The 16,922-nt window shown below is 36.6% G+C and overlaps 2 protein-coding genes and 1 pseudogene across 2 annotated transcripts; 2 read left to right on the forward strand and 1 right to left on the reverse strand.

The window, feature by feature from the left end:
- Window positions 1–7,095: 7,095 nt before the first annotated feature.
- On the forward strand, window positions 7,096–8,359 carry LOC132179336 (glutathione S-transferase U8-like). The gene is made up of 2 exons (XM_088515215.1): window positions 7,096–7,417; window positions 7,853–8,359. The coding sequence occupies exons 1-2, from the start codon at window positions 7,097–7,099 to the stop codon at window positions 8,222–8,224; spliced, it is 693 nt and encodes a 230-aa protein (XP_088371341.1). The 5' UTR covers window position 7,096; the 3' UTR covers window positions 8,225–8,359.
- A 3,506-nt stretch (window positions 8,360–11,865) lies between these two features.
- LOC132179080 (putative glutathione S-transferase) lies at window positions 11,866–13,142 on the forward strand. Its single transcript, XM_088515216.1, has 2 exons — window positions 11,866–12,227; window positions 12,639–13,142. The coding sequence occupies exons 1-2, from the start codon at window positions 11,910–11,912 to the stop codon at window positions 13,008–13,010; spliced, it is 690 nt and encodes a 229-aa protein (XP_088371342.1). The 5' UTR covers window positions 11,866–11,909; the 3' UTR covers window positions 13,011–13,142.
- A 1,951-nt stretch (window positions 13,143–15,093) lies between these two features.
- Window positions 15,094–15,528, reverse strand: LOC132178286 (11S globulin seed storage protein 1 pseudogene; annotated as a pseudogene).
- Window positions 15,529–16,922: the final 1,394 nt, after the last annotated feature.

Raw genomic sequence — 16,922 nt, forward strand, 5'->3', positions numbered from 1 at the left:
CTAATGAGAAGTTAGTAACGTGTCAATTTCTGACACGTCACTAAAATTGGTGATGGGTTGTCCGTCACTAAAGTTTAAAAAATTATTAAAATAAATAATTTATTTTAAAAAAAATTTAATTAAAAAATTTATTAATTTAATTTATTTTCCATTTCTCTCTCGCCGGCCCCCTCGATATCTCTCCATTTCACTGTCTCTCTTTCTCTCGATCTCTACAGCCCCTGCTTCTCTCTTTCACTTCCTCTCCCAAACTCTAGAGCACTCAATAGATCAGATCCCTGCATCTCTCTCTTTCACTTAAATTTCTCTCTCTACAACAATTATCTTCTTGATAAGATCGAAGATAAGGTTACACAGTACTGTGAGCGTAAAAATTTTGTCATCAAATTGGAACTACACAGCAAAAGCACCGGAATCCCTAGCTCACTATCTGCAGATAAGAAAAACAACCATAAATGAAAACCCAAGTGAGGAAAGAAAAAACAAAACAAAAGAAGAAAATTAAACCGACCCAGAATCAAACCAAAAATTGGAAACCCAATCAAAATTAAAGAGCAAAAAAAATCCCAAACCCAGTAGAAAAAAATTAAAAAAATAAAAAATAAAAAATAAAAAAAAATTCAAAGTCGCAAACTCAGCAGAAAAAAAAAACCAGCAAAAAAAAAAAAAAAAAAGCTCTCAAATTGATGATCATCAAACGAAAACCCAAACCCCAGCAGGACAAAAAAAAAAAAAATCAAAGCAACAATATTGTACATACCAGTGGGACGAGGCCGGCTAGGTAGCTTGAAAACTAACCGCCGGAATGCGTGGAGCTTGGGTGGAGGAGGCCGGCGTTCGTGAGAGATAGAGACAGAGGGGGGTGCGCTGTGCAGAGCAGGGGGTACTGCGTGGGGCGGTGTTGAGTGTGACTTGAACCTAGCGTGGGCCCCGCTGCTTTTTCCTCTTACTTTCTTTGGACTTTCGTATCCCACTTGGAGTGGGAGAAGAATTCCTTGCCAAATACTTATTGGGTTTATTTCTCCAAGCTGAAATGTGATTGTTTCACCGACTTTAGTGCTTTATAAAAGGCTTGTAACATGAGCCTTTGGGTGTGTGCCAAAAACGTGAAGTACTAAAGGTAGGAGAAAAAATAGAGAATTTGAGAGAATGAGGTACAAGGGCAGTAAGGATATTTTTTTTTTTTGTGGTTTTTGGAGAAACCGAAAACAAGTGATTAAAAGAAAAATATGCTACAGAGTGAGAGAAGAAAATAAAGATCAGTTGCCATCTGTTTCAGCAAAAGAAGAGTTTGTACATCTGTCTTTTGTATTCTATTTTGGGAATAATCTCTCTTATGTAATAGTGAGATTTTAGTGTATTGAGGCTTTGGGATTTAAGTGATTTTTTTTCTACTATTTTTGTACTCCATCTTTTGATAGTAGATTTTTTTTGGGTCGTCTCCACCAGTGGATGTAGCCTTGTTAAGCCGAACCACTTAAATCTTTGTGTCGTGTGTGATTGCCTAATATTTGTTATTCTAAATTCTTCTTATTTTTCGCATCTCACGGGTCTTGAAAAATAGGATTAATTTCATAACAACTGGTATCAAAGCTGTTGGTTCGAGTGGGAGCGATGGTAGGTGAAGAAGGAAAGATGAGAATCGAGAAATTTGACGGCAAAGATTTTGGATATTGGAAGGTACAGATTGAAGATATTCTTTATGAGAAGGATCTTCATCAACCTCTTTTGGAAGAATAACCTGACGACATGGATGATAACGAGTGGGCTCTGCTTGATCGTAAAGCTCGAGCAGTTATCAGATTATCACTATCAAAATCAGTTGCACACAACGTTGTAAAGGAGAAGATCATAGCAGGTCTAATGGCGGCTTTATCAAGTATGTATGAAAAATTGTCGGCTAATAACAAGGTGCATTTGATGAAGAAATTGTTCAACCTAAAGATAGCGGAAGGGGCTTCGATGGCACATCATCTCAATGAGTTCAACACTATCACAAATCAATTGTTCTCGGTGGAAATTGATTTTGATGATGAGGTTCGCGCGTTGATCGTTTTGACATCTTTGCCAAATAGTTGGGAAGCAGTGAGGATGGCTGTGAGTAACTCTGTAGAAAAGAGTAAACTGAGCTATGAAGACGTCAGGGATTGGATTCTTAGTGAAGAAGTTCGCAGAAAAGATGCGGGTGAAGCCTCTTGTTCTGGTGCTGCTTTAAACCTTGAGACTCTGGACAAAGGACAAGATAAAAACTCTGGTCAAGGCAGATCAAATTCCAGAAAAGGGAGAAGCAAATTCAGATTCAGCCAACAACCTGAGTGTTGGAACTGTGGCAAGACAGGCCACTACAAGAAGAATTGCAGGGAACTGCGAAAGGAGACTGAGAATGCAAACATAGTGACAGAAGAAGTATATGATGCCCTACTTCTATCTGTTGACAGTCCCCTTGATTCTTGGGTCTTAGACTCAGGGGTATCTTTTCATACGACAGCGATCCGTGAAATTCTCGAAAACTATGTTGGTGGAGATTTCGAGAAGGTGTATTTGGCTAACTGAACGGCGTTGGATGTTGTGGGCTTAGGCGATGTTTGCATTAAAGTTCACAGTGACTCAGTATGGAAGCTACAGAAGGTCAGGCATGTTCCAGAGCTAAAAAAGAATATGATTTCAGTGGGACAGCTTGATGAGGAAGGACATTCAATTCATTTCTACGGTGGAAAGTGAAAGGTTAGCAAGGGAGTTAGGATTTTTGCTCATGGTCATAAGACGGGTACTCTCTATATGACCACGAACAGCAAAGATACAGATACCGTTGTAGATACGACTGCTGACTCAAAACTATGGCACCTAAGGCTTGGGCACATGAGCGAGAAAGAGATGAAGGTACTTATGTCAAAAGGGAAACTACCGAGGTTAAAGTCAGTTGAGTCTGATTTGTGTGAAGGCTGCATCCTAGGAAAGCAGAAAAATGTGAGTTTCGTGGAAGTTGGCAAAGTACCTAAGCTTGGAAAGCTGGAGCTAGTACACACGGATTTGTGGGGTTCTGCACCAGTGGCATCTCTTGGAGGCTCGCGATATTACATCACATTTATTGATGACTTAAGCAGGAAGGTATGAGTTTATTTTTTGAAAAGTAAATCTGATGTATTTGAAACTTTTAAGAAATGGAAGGCCATGGTTGAGACTGAAACGGGCTTGAAGCTCAAGCGTTTGAGATCAGACAATGGAGGAGAATATGAAGACAGGGGGTTTAAACAGTTTTGTGCAGTGAATGAGATTAGAATGGAGAAAACTATCCCGGGAACACCACAGCAGAATGGCGTGGCTGAGCGCATGAACATGACCTTCAATGAGCGTGCTCGGAGTATGATGTTGTATGCTGGGTTACCAAAGACTTTCTGGGCTGATGCAGTTAGCACTGCTGCATACCTGATAAATAAGGGGTCTTCTGTTCCCTTGAGCTATAGACTACCGGAAGAAGTTTGAAGTGGAAAAGAGGTAAATCTTTCACATCTGAAAGTTTTTGGTTGTGCTTCGTATGTCCATGATGAGTCTGATGCTCAGAGTAAACTAGATGCTAAATCTAGAAAGTGTTTCTTCATTGGATATGGAGATGAGGCTTTCGGTTATCGATTTTGGGATGATCAAAATCGGAAGATCATTAGAAGTCAGAATGTGACTTTAAATGAGTGTGCTATGTACAAGGATGGGTCAAGTGTAGAACCTGAAGTTATAGAGCAGGAACCAATGAAGTCTGAGTTTGTTAACTTAGATGATCTTTCTGAAAGTACAGTGCAGAAAGAGAAACAATTCATGAAGGTGGAGCTTGATGAACAGTGTTCACTCACATATGAATGTGATGACGGAGAATCTTCAAGAGACTCACAACACCGGAAAGAGTTTTATTCTTTAGCAAGAGGCAAAGAGAAACGTGATCAAAAGGCACCAGAGATGTATGGCTTTGAGGATACGGTTTCTTTTGCTCTAACAGCTTGTAGTAGAGATTCATCGTCTGTTCAAAATGGTACGCTGAAAGAGGTAGAGTCACTACGAAGAGGTAAAGCTTGGGAATCGGCAGAATTACCCAAGGGAAATAAGGCTAAAGAATGCAGATGGGTCTACAAGAAGAAAGAGTCATCAAAGAAAGCTGTACGGTAGACGAGACAGATAAGGAGGCATGGTGTAATGTCTAAATCAGGTCTTATGCTCAAGTTCAAGAGGCGCTTGGACTTGAGGGACACTTGTGGAGTGTGATTGCCTTTAGGGGTTGAGGCGGAGACATCCGGAGGAGACACGTTTTGTTAGACCTAATGGGGTTCAAGTCAAAATGGAGATTGTTGAGTGTGACTTGAACCTAGCGTGGGCCCCGCTGCTTTTTCCTCTTACTTTCTTTGGACTTACGTATCCTACTTGGAGTGGGAGAAGAATTCCTTGCCAGACACTTATTGGGTTTATTTCTCCAAGTTGGAATGTGATTGTTTGACCGACTTTAGTGCCTTATAAAAGGCTTGTAGCATGACCCTTTGGGTGTGTGCCAAAAACGTGAAGCACCAAAGAGAAGAGAAAAAATAGAGAATTTGAGAGAATGAGGTATAAGGGCAGCAAGAGTGTTTTATTCTTGGTAGTTTTTGAAGGAACCAAAAATAAGTGATTAGAAGAAAAAGGTGCTGCAGAGTGAGAGAAAAAAATAGAGATCAGCCGCTATCCGTTCCAACAAAAGAAGAGTTTGTACATCTGTCTTTTGTATTCTATTTTGGGAATAATCTCTCTTGTGTGATAGTGAGATTTTGGTGTATTGGGGCTTTGGGATCTGAGTGATTTTCTTTCTACTATTTTTGTACTACATCTTTTGATGGTAAATTTTCTCCGGGTCGTCTCCGCCAATGGATGTAGGCTTGTTAAGGCGAACCACTTAAATCTTTGTGTCATGTGTGATTGCTTAATCTTTGTTATTCCGCATTCTTCTTATTTTTCGCATCACACGGGTCTTAGGAAATATGAGTAATTTCATAACAGGAAGGGGGTTGCAGAGCAGAGGGGGAGAGAGAGAGAGAGAGGGGAAAAAATTAAAAGGGGAAATTGTTTTGCAGCCAATTAGTAGAAGAATTAAAATTCTTAGTAACGTGTAAACATTCTCACGTCAGTTATGGAATTTAAAAAAAAAATTAAAATTCATTTAGCAACGAGTGAATGTTTAGCGGTCACTAATTAGTGATGCGTCAACATTAACACGTTATTAATGAATTTCTTTTTTTAAAAAAATTAAAATTCATTTAGTAACGTGTGAATATTGACACGCCACTTATACGTCATTAATTAGTGATGTATCAACATTCACACGCTACTAATAATATTTTTTTAAAAAAATTTAAAAAATTAAAATTCATTTAGTAGCGTGTGAATATCCGTAAGTCACTAAAGTAGTGAAAAAAAAAAAAAAAAAAAAAAGGTTTTATTAAGCATTATGCATAAAGGTTAATGGGCAGCCCGCCTAGGCCGGTTTTCAGGCCCAATTTGTGTGTGCTCTGTGCCTAGGGCCCATGTGTTGCAAATTTCCAATTTCAATTTTGAAAAATGAGATATATTCAAATTTATCAATTATTTTTTTTATCTTTTCTTGTGCTGACATGACAATAATATATGAGAAGAATTGGATAAGTGGTTTGATGGAAACGAGAATATTTTATTAAACTCATACATTTTAAACATCCATTCCCGCAGTTACTTTTACTCGATGCCGGCAAACGAAGAAAGTTTACTATGAGCTGGTTTGGAATTGTCTAGATAAAGTTAGGCTCGTGACTGATTATTAAATGAGTCACTTATAAATATAAAATTATATTCGATTATTAAACGATACATACTCATATAAATTAGACTCGCTTATTTAAAGTTCGTGAATATACTCATAGAGGGGCTTGACTCGCTTATTAGCGCGACTCGTATATATATATAACTTATTAAATAGTTTATATATTATAAATAGTATTTATGCTTATATAGTATGTAGCAAAAATACTAGATACATGTAGTTAAAATATTAATAATGTAGTCATATAGTGTATTAAACTAAGTTAACTAATTAGTTAATTGGTTTAGTTATATATATAGAGAGAACTAATTGGTTTATATATAAAAAAAAATGTCAGATAATTTGTATATATAATAAACATTTTTTTTAAATTAATTAATTTTTTTTTATTAAAGTCAATTTCATATATTAGTAATATTAATCATGTATATTAAACATTTTTTTTGCTACTATTAAGTGTTAAGAGTAAACTCTTTTTGATTTTCCATGTATTTGTTTGCTTACAAGTGTCCCACACCAATACAATAAAATTAAGTACACATCTCTCACAATAATAATTCGCTTATCCAGTTGTCTCACATCGAAAAAGCAAAAAAACTTTCTCATCTAAGTAATATATAAAAAGGATGCAAGCCTCTCTTACTTAACAAGACTCTATTTGTCACATATTGAAGGAGTAAGGAAAATTCCTTGCCCAACTAATCTATGAAAGGAGATTAAGCCTCCTCTTTTGAGCCAATTCATGTTCATTTAAGATGCCAACAAAAGTAACTTTACAATTACAAAGTTACTCTCAATTTATTGGTTGAGAAGTAAAACGATTTCATTAATATATTATTATTATTAAATTAAATTAAATTTGTTTCATTTGGAAGATGAGTCATTTAAGTTATATATATAGTAGATGGAGGATTTGTACACACAACTTCAATCTGTCTATTAATATATTATTATTATTAAATTTAATTTAATTTATCTCATTGGAAAGATGAGTCATTTAGTTATATATTCAACAAGCGGAGACCACTGTTGTTGAATTGATTGGTAAAGGCACCCACGTCAATAGAGTAGATGGAGGATTTGTACACGCAACTTCAATCTGTCAACATTAATATATATCTATATGAGTGATGCTTGATTAAAGCAGGTAACGCACGCCCCGCTTATTTAATATTTGAAAATGGTAAAATAAAATATTTTAATATTTTAATTATAAAATAAAATAAAAATTATATATATAAGAACCAGCGGGTCACATAGAAGAGCAACCACAGCTAAATCTGGATCATGGCAAGCGAGGATAGTGTGAAGCTTTTGGGATTTTGGGCTAGCCAATTTTCCATGAGGGTTGAGTGGGCTCTGAAACTCAAGGGTGTTGATTACGAGTACGTGGAAGAAGACATCTTTAACAAGAGCTCTCTTCTCTTGGAGCTCAACCCAGTTCACAAAAAGGTTCCCGTCCTGGTGCACCGCCAGAAAGCGATCTCTGAATCGTACGTTATTCTTGAATACATCGACGAGACATGGAAACAGAGTCCATTATTGCTGCCTCAAGATCCTCATGAAAGAGCCAAAGCCCGATTTTGGGCCAGATTTGGAGAAGAGAAGGTAATCAATCCAAAACAGACTACATTAATCTACGCTACCTTTACAAGCATTTTTCTTTGTCTCCGGCCACCGACTTTAATTTGATAATTTATGTGGTTGCTTTTCAGCTGGAAGGACACATGATGGGCCCCTGATTTCTATAAAAAAAAATTTATCACAATATCTGATTTTTCTACTTTTTATCCTAGTTTTCGTTCCAATTATTAAAATCAGCGTAAAGAGAACATTATTCAAAAAATAAAAATAAACACAGAAAATTGTAAAAATAAACAAGAAATCAAATAGAAAAAAAGTTGTACACTTTTTTGGCAGGATCATCCAAATGGCTATACCACTTAATTGGATTATTATTTTTTTAATTTTCTCTGGCTCGGCCAATTCCACCTGTTACGTAATTTTATATCATCTGTTTTGTTTTTCTGTTCATTGCAATAGCTTTTGTTAGCTTCAGCTGGTGCTATGTGTTCCCTGGGAGAGGAAAAAGAAAGGTTACTGAAATTAGCCATAGAGGCCATGGAAAAGATAGAGGAAGAGATCAAAGGGAAGGAGTTTTTCGGAGGGGAGAGCATTGGGTATTTGGACATTGCATTGGGGTGGATCTCCTACTGGCTGCCTGTTTTGGAGGAAGTTGGGTCCATTCAGATTTTGGACCCACTCACATTTCCCGCCACCACTTCATGGGCGAAGAATTTTCTGAATCACCCAATCATCAAAGACAACTTGCCACCTAGGCAGAAAATGATTCCTTACTTTCATGAACGCAGCAAATTCTTCTCCTCTCTTCCTCCTGGGTGGATTAAGATTTAGTTATATGTATGCTTTAATTTCTTGTGCTAAAATCCCTAGAGTTTAAGGTTTCGAAAAATAAATGTACTGGATTCCAAGCTCATTATGCATTAAGTTTAATGGGCAGCCCGCTTTGTCACATACCCTATTTTTCTTTCTTTCTCTAGCTCATTCTCTTTCTCCGGGATTAGGATCCCCAGCAATAACTGAAGAATTGTTAGAAGGTTTTTTTGTTAATTTGGACCATTGGATGAAATCTAACGGTTTAAATCTCGCCACGTGTCCCATTAAAAAAATATAATAAAATATTATATATATTTTTTTAAAAAAATATATATAATAAAATATTAAAAAATTAATTTAATAATATCCACCGCATTTTCCCCCATAGGAGGTGGCCGGCCACCCACAAGGGCCAAACCCAAAAAAAATTGTTTTTGGGTTTGGCCCTAGGGGGTGGCCGAACCACCCCCTAGGGCCATGGCCACCCCCAAAATTTTTTTTTTGGGTTTGGCCCTAGGGGGTGGCCGAACCACCCCCTAGGCCGTGGGGTGGCGCCGGCCACCCCCAACTGGCCCTTGGGGGGTCGCTGGCGCCACCCCCAACCGGCCCTTGGGGTGTCACTGGCGCCACCCCCATGGCCCTAGGGGGTGGTTCGGCCACCCCCTAGGGCCAAACCCAAAAAAAAAAATTTGTTTTTGGGTTTTGCCCTAGGGGGTGGCCGAACCACCCCTTAGGGCCATGGGGGTCGGCCACCCCCGTGGTTGGCATGGGGTGGCCAGCCACCCCATATTATTAAATTAATTTTTTATTATTTTATTTTATATTTATTTTTTAAAATATATATAATATTTTATTATGTTTTTTGAATGGAACACGTGGCGAGATTTAGACCGTTGAATTTCATCCAACGGTCCAGATTTTTTTTAAAAAAAACTCTTCAGCAATTTCTTAGCTATTGCTGAGATCTTGATCCCTTTTTCTTTCTTTCTCTGGTGCATCTTCACCGATGGTTCATCCTCAGCACCGAAATGGTTCATCTTTCTTTCTCTCTCTACATTTTCACCTTCTGGAAAACCAGAAAGAAATCAGACTTCCTTTGATTTCTTTTGTCATAACCAAAAACACAAGCATTGAAGAAAGCACAGGATTTTTCGCAAACCATCGCTGGCGAACCGTTAGAGAAAATTTTGGTTTTTTCGCGGAAACGGTAGTGACCCAGGATGGGTCTGGCAGAGCTCTTCTAAAAAAATTTTGCTTTTTTTGTGGAAACGGCAGTGACCCTTCTAAGAAAAAACAAGGTTTCGTGACTCATTTTTTAAGAAAAAAAAAATCAAGAAGCTTTTCATCTTCTAAATCTCCCTGTATTGGCTTATAGAGAAAAATAGATTCTTCATCGTATACGGCTGATATTGGTGTAGATAGGAACAACACCTATGGAGCTCCCTCAAGTTGCTTTGATTTTCTCTAGTTGTGTTTGACTTTGGAGTTTGGCTATGCATGCTAAAAATAGATAGAAACAGATTGGCTTGATATGGTGAGTCTGGAGTGATATTGTGACTTTGGAGTGTAATTTGGCTTGAATATGGTGATTCTGGAGTAATATTGTGAGTTTGGAGTGATATTGTGAGTTTGGCTTGAATTCCATCAAATTGTGCACCATTTTAATCTGTTTTGCTTAATTAAATTATAAGGCTTTGCTGTTTTCTATTGTTTCTGTACTGCTTGGATTGGCCATTAGCATTGGCCATTGTCTTTGGTATGGCCTCCCACTCCATTAGCATTGGCCATTGTCTTTGATGATCGGATCTAATACTTGTACTTGTTGCATTGTAATAACACGTTCAACAAGAATTGGCTTTCATTGTAAAACACTAGAGAGAAAAGTTGCAGTGTGTCCCTTGTGAAGGCAAACTTAAAATAATTGCCTAGATTCTCTCATAAGCAATCCATTGCCCCTTTCTATTGTTTTTGTACCAAACCATAATCAATTTCAACCGAATCAATACTCAGTCATTCATTCAAACAATTCGACTCATCTGCACAAAACTTTTCTTAACAAAATTCACAATGGCTAATACATATTCCTACAACTCAAATCAACTCAGAAAAATGGCTAATACATATGACAATCCCTTTGAAGCTCAACTTCTCCTTGGTCCCCACTTGGTCTCAAAAATTTTAGGTGCGCACGCTTGGTCTCGATCCACCTGCCCCGCTGCCAGCAAACCCACAACTAGACACCGGCGCCGGCCAGCATCCCGGCGTGGGTCTGCTGGGCGTTCAGCCAGACCAGAAAAAACACAACCCCAATCAGCCATACCAGAAAAAACAAAACCCAAACTCCAAATCAAGAGAGACCCAACAAAATCAACAAAGAAAATTTCTTAAGCTGCCAGACCCACGTCGTTCGCCAACCCAAAACGCTGCTGGGCGTTCGCCGTGGGTCTGGCGAGAACCATTCGTGTGCACTGCAACCCATTCTGTATATGGAAAAATTGACGAAACCCATTCGTGTGCGCCACAAATTCGAAACCCATGAACGAAAGCTGCTGAGAGGGAGATCCATCTTGGTGAAAGAGATGGTGTTTCTGAGAGAAGAGGAAGAGTATTTTTGATAGGGGTGTCAACCTGGTCCGGTTTCTCGGTTTTTGGCCAAAACTGGAACCGGGGTACCCCAGTTCTTGGTTTTGGGAAACCGGAACCGGAACAAGGACCCCGGTTAACCGGGGTCCCCATTACTGACTGGTTCCAGTTTTACCTAGTCCGGTAACCGGTTTTTTAAGAAAATTGGTTTTTGGGCTTATTTTAGATGTTGGGCCTAAAATAAGCCCTTTTTTTTTTTTTTTTTTTTTCATAAGTTGACTCATTTTTTTTTAAAAATCTATTAGTCTTTTTGTCTAAATTAAAGAGGCTTTGTTGTGATTATTCCAAATAATTAAAAAATAAACCTAAAAAATCAATGTTTTTAATATAATATATATTATATTAAAAAAAATATATATATATATATATATAAATTAAAAACATTAAAAAATATTCATAGAGATTATCCTAAGCATAAAAAAATTAATATATATATATATATATATATATATATATATATATAAACCCGGTTCCGGTATTCCCGGTAAAAACCGGGTACCGGAACCGGGGTACCCGGTTTTTGGATTTTTCAAACCGGAACCGAAACTGGGTCCCCGGTTTCCTGGTTCCCAGTTTCCTAATTTTATGGTTCCAGTTCTAGTTTTCCGGTAATTTTTGACACTCCTAATTTTTTATTTCCTTTTTTGATGGGTTCGATTTATTAAAGAGAAGAGGAATTTAATAGGTGTTGACCGTATTTCAGTTATATTGTATATTTGTGTAATAAGATGACACATCAATCAATTATTGGATGTTAAAAAAGATGGAGTTTACGGATGGACCGCATAATAGGGCCCTCTAATTTTTTTCACTCTTGGGCCGCACCACAAAACAGAAGGTTTGCGGGTGGCGCTTTTATCTCTTCCGAAACTCAATGCACAATTAATTTCAAAAGGAATTATAAACCAAGCGTAGCCCACTCTTGTTGAATTGATTGGTCAAGGCACCCACGTCAACAGAGTGGGTGGAGGATTTGTACACGCAACTTCAATCTGTCAGCATTATATATAGATAAGAACCAGCGGGTCACAGAGCAGAGCAACCACAGCTAAATCTGATCATGGCAAGCGAGGATACTGTGAAGCTTTTGGGATTTTGGGCTAGCCCATTTTCCATAAGGGTTGAGTGGGCTCTGAAACTCAAGGGTGTTGATTACGAGTACGTGGAAGAAGACATCTTTAACAAGAGCTCTCTTCTCTTGGAGCTCAACCCAGTTCACAAAAAGGTTCCCGTCCTGGTGCACCACCAGAAAGTAATCTCTGAATCGTACGTTATTCTCGAATACATCGACGAGACATGGAAACAGAGTCCATTGCTGCCTCAAGATCCTCATGAAAGAGCCAAAGCCCGATTTTGGGCCAGATTTGGAGAAGAGAAGGTAATTCAAAACACACTACTTTAATCTACGCTACTTTTACAAGCATTTTTCTTTGTCTCCGGCCACCTACTTTAATTTGATAATTTATGTGGTTGCTTTTTGGCTGAAAGGACACATGATGGGCCCTGATTTCTATAAAAAAAAAAAATTATCACAATATCTGATTTTTCTACTTTTTATCTTAGTTTTCGTTCCGATTATTAAAATCAGCGTAAAGAAAACATTATTAAAAAAATAAAAATAAACAAGAAATCAAATAGAAAAAAAGTTATACACTTTTTTGGCAGCATCATCCAAATGGCTATATCACTTAATTGGATTATTATATTTTTTAATTTTCTCTGGCTCGGCCAATTCCACCTGTTACATAATTTTATATCATCTGTTTTGTTTTTCTGTTCATTGGAATAGCTTTTGTTAGCTTCATCTGGTGCTATGTGGTCCCTGGGAGAGGAAAAAGAAAGGTTACTGAAATTAGCAATAGAGGCCATGGAAAAGATAGAGGAAGAGATCAAAGGGAAGGAGTTTTTCGGAGGGGAGAGCATTGGGTATTTGGACGTTGCATTGGGGTGGATCTCCTACTGGCTGCCTGTTTGGGAGGAAGTTGGGTCCATGCAGATTTTGGACCCACTCACATTTCCCGCCACCACTTCATGGGCGAAGAATTTTCTGAATCACCCAATCATCAAAGACAACTTGCCACCTAGGCAGAAAATGATTCCTTATTTTCATGAACGCAGCAAATTCTTCTCCTCTCTTCCTCCTGGGTGGATTAAGATTTAGATATATGTATGCTTTAATTTCTTGTGCTAAAATCCCTAGAGTTTAAGGTTTCGAAAAATAAACGTACTGGATTCCTAGCTCATTATGCATTAAGGTTAATGGGCAGCCCGCTTAGGCCGGTTTTCAGGCCCATTTCGTGTGTGTGCGCTCTGTGCCTAGAGCCCATGTATTGCAAATTTGCAATTTCAATTTTGAAAAATGAGAAATGCTACGCTCATTTTGAAATAACATTGAAAATTATCACCGTTTCAATTCCCATCAGATATGTTTTTTTTTACACGTCCACAAAAGAGGTTGAGAAAAATTTGACTAATAACCTCTACTTCGTAAAACGTAATTTTCAATCGATTGAACTACTGTTGAAAACGAGATGATCATGCCTTAAAGAAGGGGAAAATATTAGTTCCAATCACATAAAATAAATAATAATAATAATAATAGTGGGGGGATGAAAACGAGAATATTTTATTAAACTCATACATTTTAAACGTCCATTCCCGCAGTTACTTTTACATACAAGTACAACGTAGATGGTACCAAACTAGCTTTGTTACCCTCCCACGCCTTGGAGGACCTTATTCCGTACTTCTCATACTACTACTACTAAGTTTTGATGATGGAAGTTACATTTGGGGGTGCACAGAAGCTTAGTACCTCCTCTGCAGTGGCGGAGAGACGTGGGGCGACTTAGGGGCAGGCTTCCCTAGTAAGAAAACAAATTAAAATTTTTTCTAAGTAGTTTTTGCAAAAATTTTGTTACTGCCCCTGGTAACAAAATTTTGTACCGCTCCTACAAAAAAAAAGAAAAAAAACTCTCTGTCCTCCAGGCTAGCTAGCTCCAACGCTAAACAAAAGAAAAAAAAAAAAAAATTATCTTACCCTAAGTTGACAATCACCCAAAAAAAGGAAAAGAGAAAAACTCTTGAGTTGGCCGGAGAGTTGGAGTGCGGCAGTGCGCTGTCGCAAAGTTCTTCAAGACGGTGACTCAGTGAGACGGATCAAACTCCTACTGTGACTCTGTGTCTCTGTTAGTATATGAATATCATCATTCCTCTGCAGTTGTATAACTTGTGTTGTATATTTTGATTTCTTAGAAGTTAGAAAAGTGAGGATAAGAGAATTGATTTGAGGATGATAGCAAATATTTTATTTTTAATTTTTTTGTTTGTTGCGCCCTTTACTCAGTTCAATGTATTTGTGCTGTTGGGGAGAATCGAAATCACTGCGTCACATGCGTGTTTAATGTTTCTCTCATTCTTTGTGCATTGTCAATGACTCAATTGTCCCTCTTTGGCTGTAGCTTATTTCGGTTTCTTCATTTCTTGGTTTCATATTACAAAAAAAATAATAATAAATAAAGTCAAGAAATTTAATGTTTATTTATCAATATTTGGCATTTTCCTGTCATAACCCAAGTACCCAACCGAGTAAGTTGAAAGTAAAGTTTATAATTAAAGTCATTAAGGCCTTAATTTGTCTTGGTTATGACAGCGCCCGTAATTTGTCTCGGTTATAATTTAAGCTTTTTAGTTTGAATATATCTCTCATTTTCATCATTTTGTTTATCTTATTCTAAAACAATATTGTTATTTTTTTTTTGTAAGGCGTGTTTTATATACTTTGAGATTTTGTCAAGTATCAACGAGTTTCAGAAAATTATTGTCAATACCAGATTTGTTCTTTTTATTATTCATTTTAGGCTAATAGCTATTGAAATATGCTAATGATTTTATTAAAATATCATTAGAGTATGTTTCATTAACCATTAATTGTTTAGTGTGAGAAGTATTCAAACTAATAAATAAATAATTTTTCAGGTTTTTGAAAATCTTATATTACATTATGGGCAAGTCAAAAACAATTGATGCATTTTTTAAGAAAAAAGATGTTGATTCAAATTTTAAAATGTCTTCATCAACATCCAATCCTAAAACTTTAGCTCCACACCCTTCTAAGATGCTTTTTGTGATACATATATTGTGGTATAATTTTTTTTTATTATTATTATATTTACCATATTATAATAAAAATATAATATATAAAGAGAACAAAAAAAATTATTTTATCATTATATCTTTTTTTTTTATTGACGTCCCTGGTAGAATGAATTCCTGGATCCGCCACTGCTCCTTCGTTGCGCAGATTCGGAGCTAAACACAGTCGACTCGTCCCGGCTAAACTTCAACCTTCTTGCTTGCTCCCTGTTAATGCGGTACGAGTTAATTAACACATCCTCTGGAATTGCCCGGATGGCCGACAACCTTCCGGCGAGTGGGTTTCTCAAGGCGTTATTGTTGGTCTTGAAAGCCACCCACTCGAATCCCTCACTTCCCGCCTTCTTAATCACAGCAAAGTTCTGTGGCACCGTCAGAGCTTGACCCTCCTGGAGCTCCCCGTCAAATATGTTCTGTCCGTCGTGTCTCACCACCTGAATCCTGCCATTGCCTCTAATCGCAAAAATCACGCTGTGGCTGTTCAAGTTGTAGTGTGGTGCCAAGATTGCATTCTGCAAGTACATTTTCAACAAAATAGTAACATGTCGAAATTAACACGTTTTTAAAATTGGTGATGTGTTGACGACTTGACCAATTACTAAAATTTAAAAAATGGGAAAAATTATAGTTTACTCTCTCAAAGTTGGTAGTGTTTTTCAATTCGAATACCAAACTTTTAATTTTTGCAATCCACTCCCAAAGTTTCAAATTTTTGTAATTTGACCAATTGTATCCAAAACTTTCCATATTGCTCATAATTTTATTTTATTTTATTTTTTATAAAAAATAATATATATATATATATATATATATATATTCGGGGGTGGCTATGTGCCCGCCCATCTGGCAATTTTTGCACCCCTAATTTTTTTTTTCTTCATAAAAAAAAAATAAAATAAAAAATAATCAGGAGCAATATGTAAATTTTAGGATAATATTGGTCGAATTGAACAAAATTGGAACTTTGTGAGAGTGGATTGCAAAAATTGAAACTTTGATGTTCGAATTGAAAAACCCTGTCAACTTTGGAATGGTAAAAGTTTTTTTTTTTAATATTTTAATACAAAAAAAAAAAAAAATTTAGCACGCCGTGTGCTATTTTGTTTTACCCTAAAAGGAGAAGACACAAGCGTCGGTAATGTCAAAAATTGACAAAAAAGAAAAGTGGAATAATTTGGGTACATATTTACCCAAATCTGACCCATCATAATTTGACTAATGTCTTCGTTTAGGGTTTGTTTGAAATTGTGTTTGACGAATTTAAAAATGCTTTTAACACTTAGAAAGTCCGTTTGAACAAAAAAAAGTATTTGTTTGATAAAAAAATTAAAAGCCCTTTTAAGGGTCTAAAAAGCCTAAAAATGGCCAAAACGCACTTTTGGCAAAAGCTTAAAAATGAAGTTTTTGCCCAAAAGCTCTTTTTGATTTAAAAGCTCTATTTCTCAAACGCAATCCCAAACAGGCTCTTAGGGCTTGTTTGGGATTGCGTTTGGTGGATCTAAAAGTGTTTTTAACACTCAAAAAGTCTGTTTAAAAAAAAAAAAAAAAAAAGTACTTGTTCTGTAAAAAAAATTAAAAGCGCATTTAAGGGTCCAAAAAACCTAAAAATGGCCAAAATGTACTTTTGATAAAAGCTTAAAAATGAAGCTTTTGCCCAAAAGCTCTTTTTTATTTAAAAACTATATTTCTCAAACGCAATCCCAACACAAGCTCTTTAATCAATCACTAGCTATTATAATCATAATCCAAAATATATTAATCAAACTTTAATTATTATATCTTTTAAATCACCCTATAAAATAATCAAAATATAATCTCTCATATAAAATCAGATCCCAAATCAATATTCATTCCTATAATATTCATATGATCAATTCCTCAAAAATAAATATCATTGCCTAATATGAATAATATATCA

This window comes from Corylus avellana, chromosome 4 (genome assembly GCF_965113065.1).
Source record: "Corylus avellana chromosome 4, dhCorAvel1.hap1.2, whole genome shotgun sequence".
Lineage (NCBI taxonomy): Eukaryota > Viridiplantae > Streptophyta > Magnoliopsida > Fagales > Betulaceae > Corylus > Corylus avellana.

Coding starts and splice junctions, on each gene's coding strand:
- LOC132179336 (XM_088515215.1), top strand. CDS start 7,097: ATGGCAAGCGAGGATAGTGTGAAGCTTTTGGGATTTTGGGCTAGCCAA. Junction 7,418..7,852: donor CCAGATTTGGAGAAGAGAAG/GTAATCAATCCA, acceptor TCATTGCAATAG/CTTTTGTTAGCTTCAGCTGG.
- LOC132179080 (XM_088515216.1), top strand. CDS start 11,910: ATGGCAAGCGAGGATACTGTGAAGCTTTTGGGATTTTGGGCTAGCCCA. Junction 12,228..12,638: donor CCAGATTTGGAGAAGAGAAG/GTAATTCAAAAC, acceptor TCATTGGAATAG/CTTTTGTTAGCTTCATCTGG.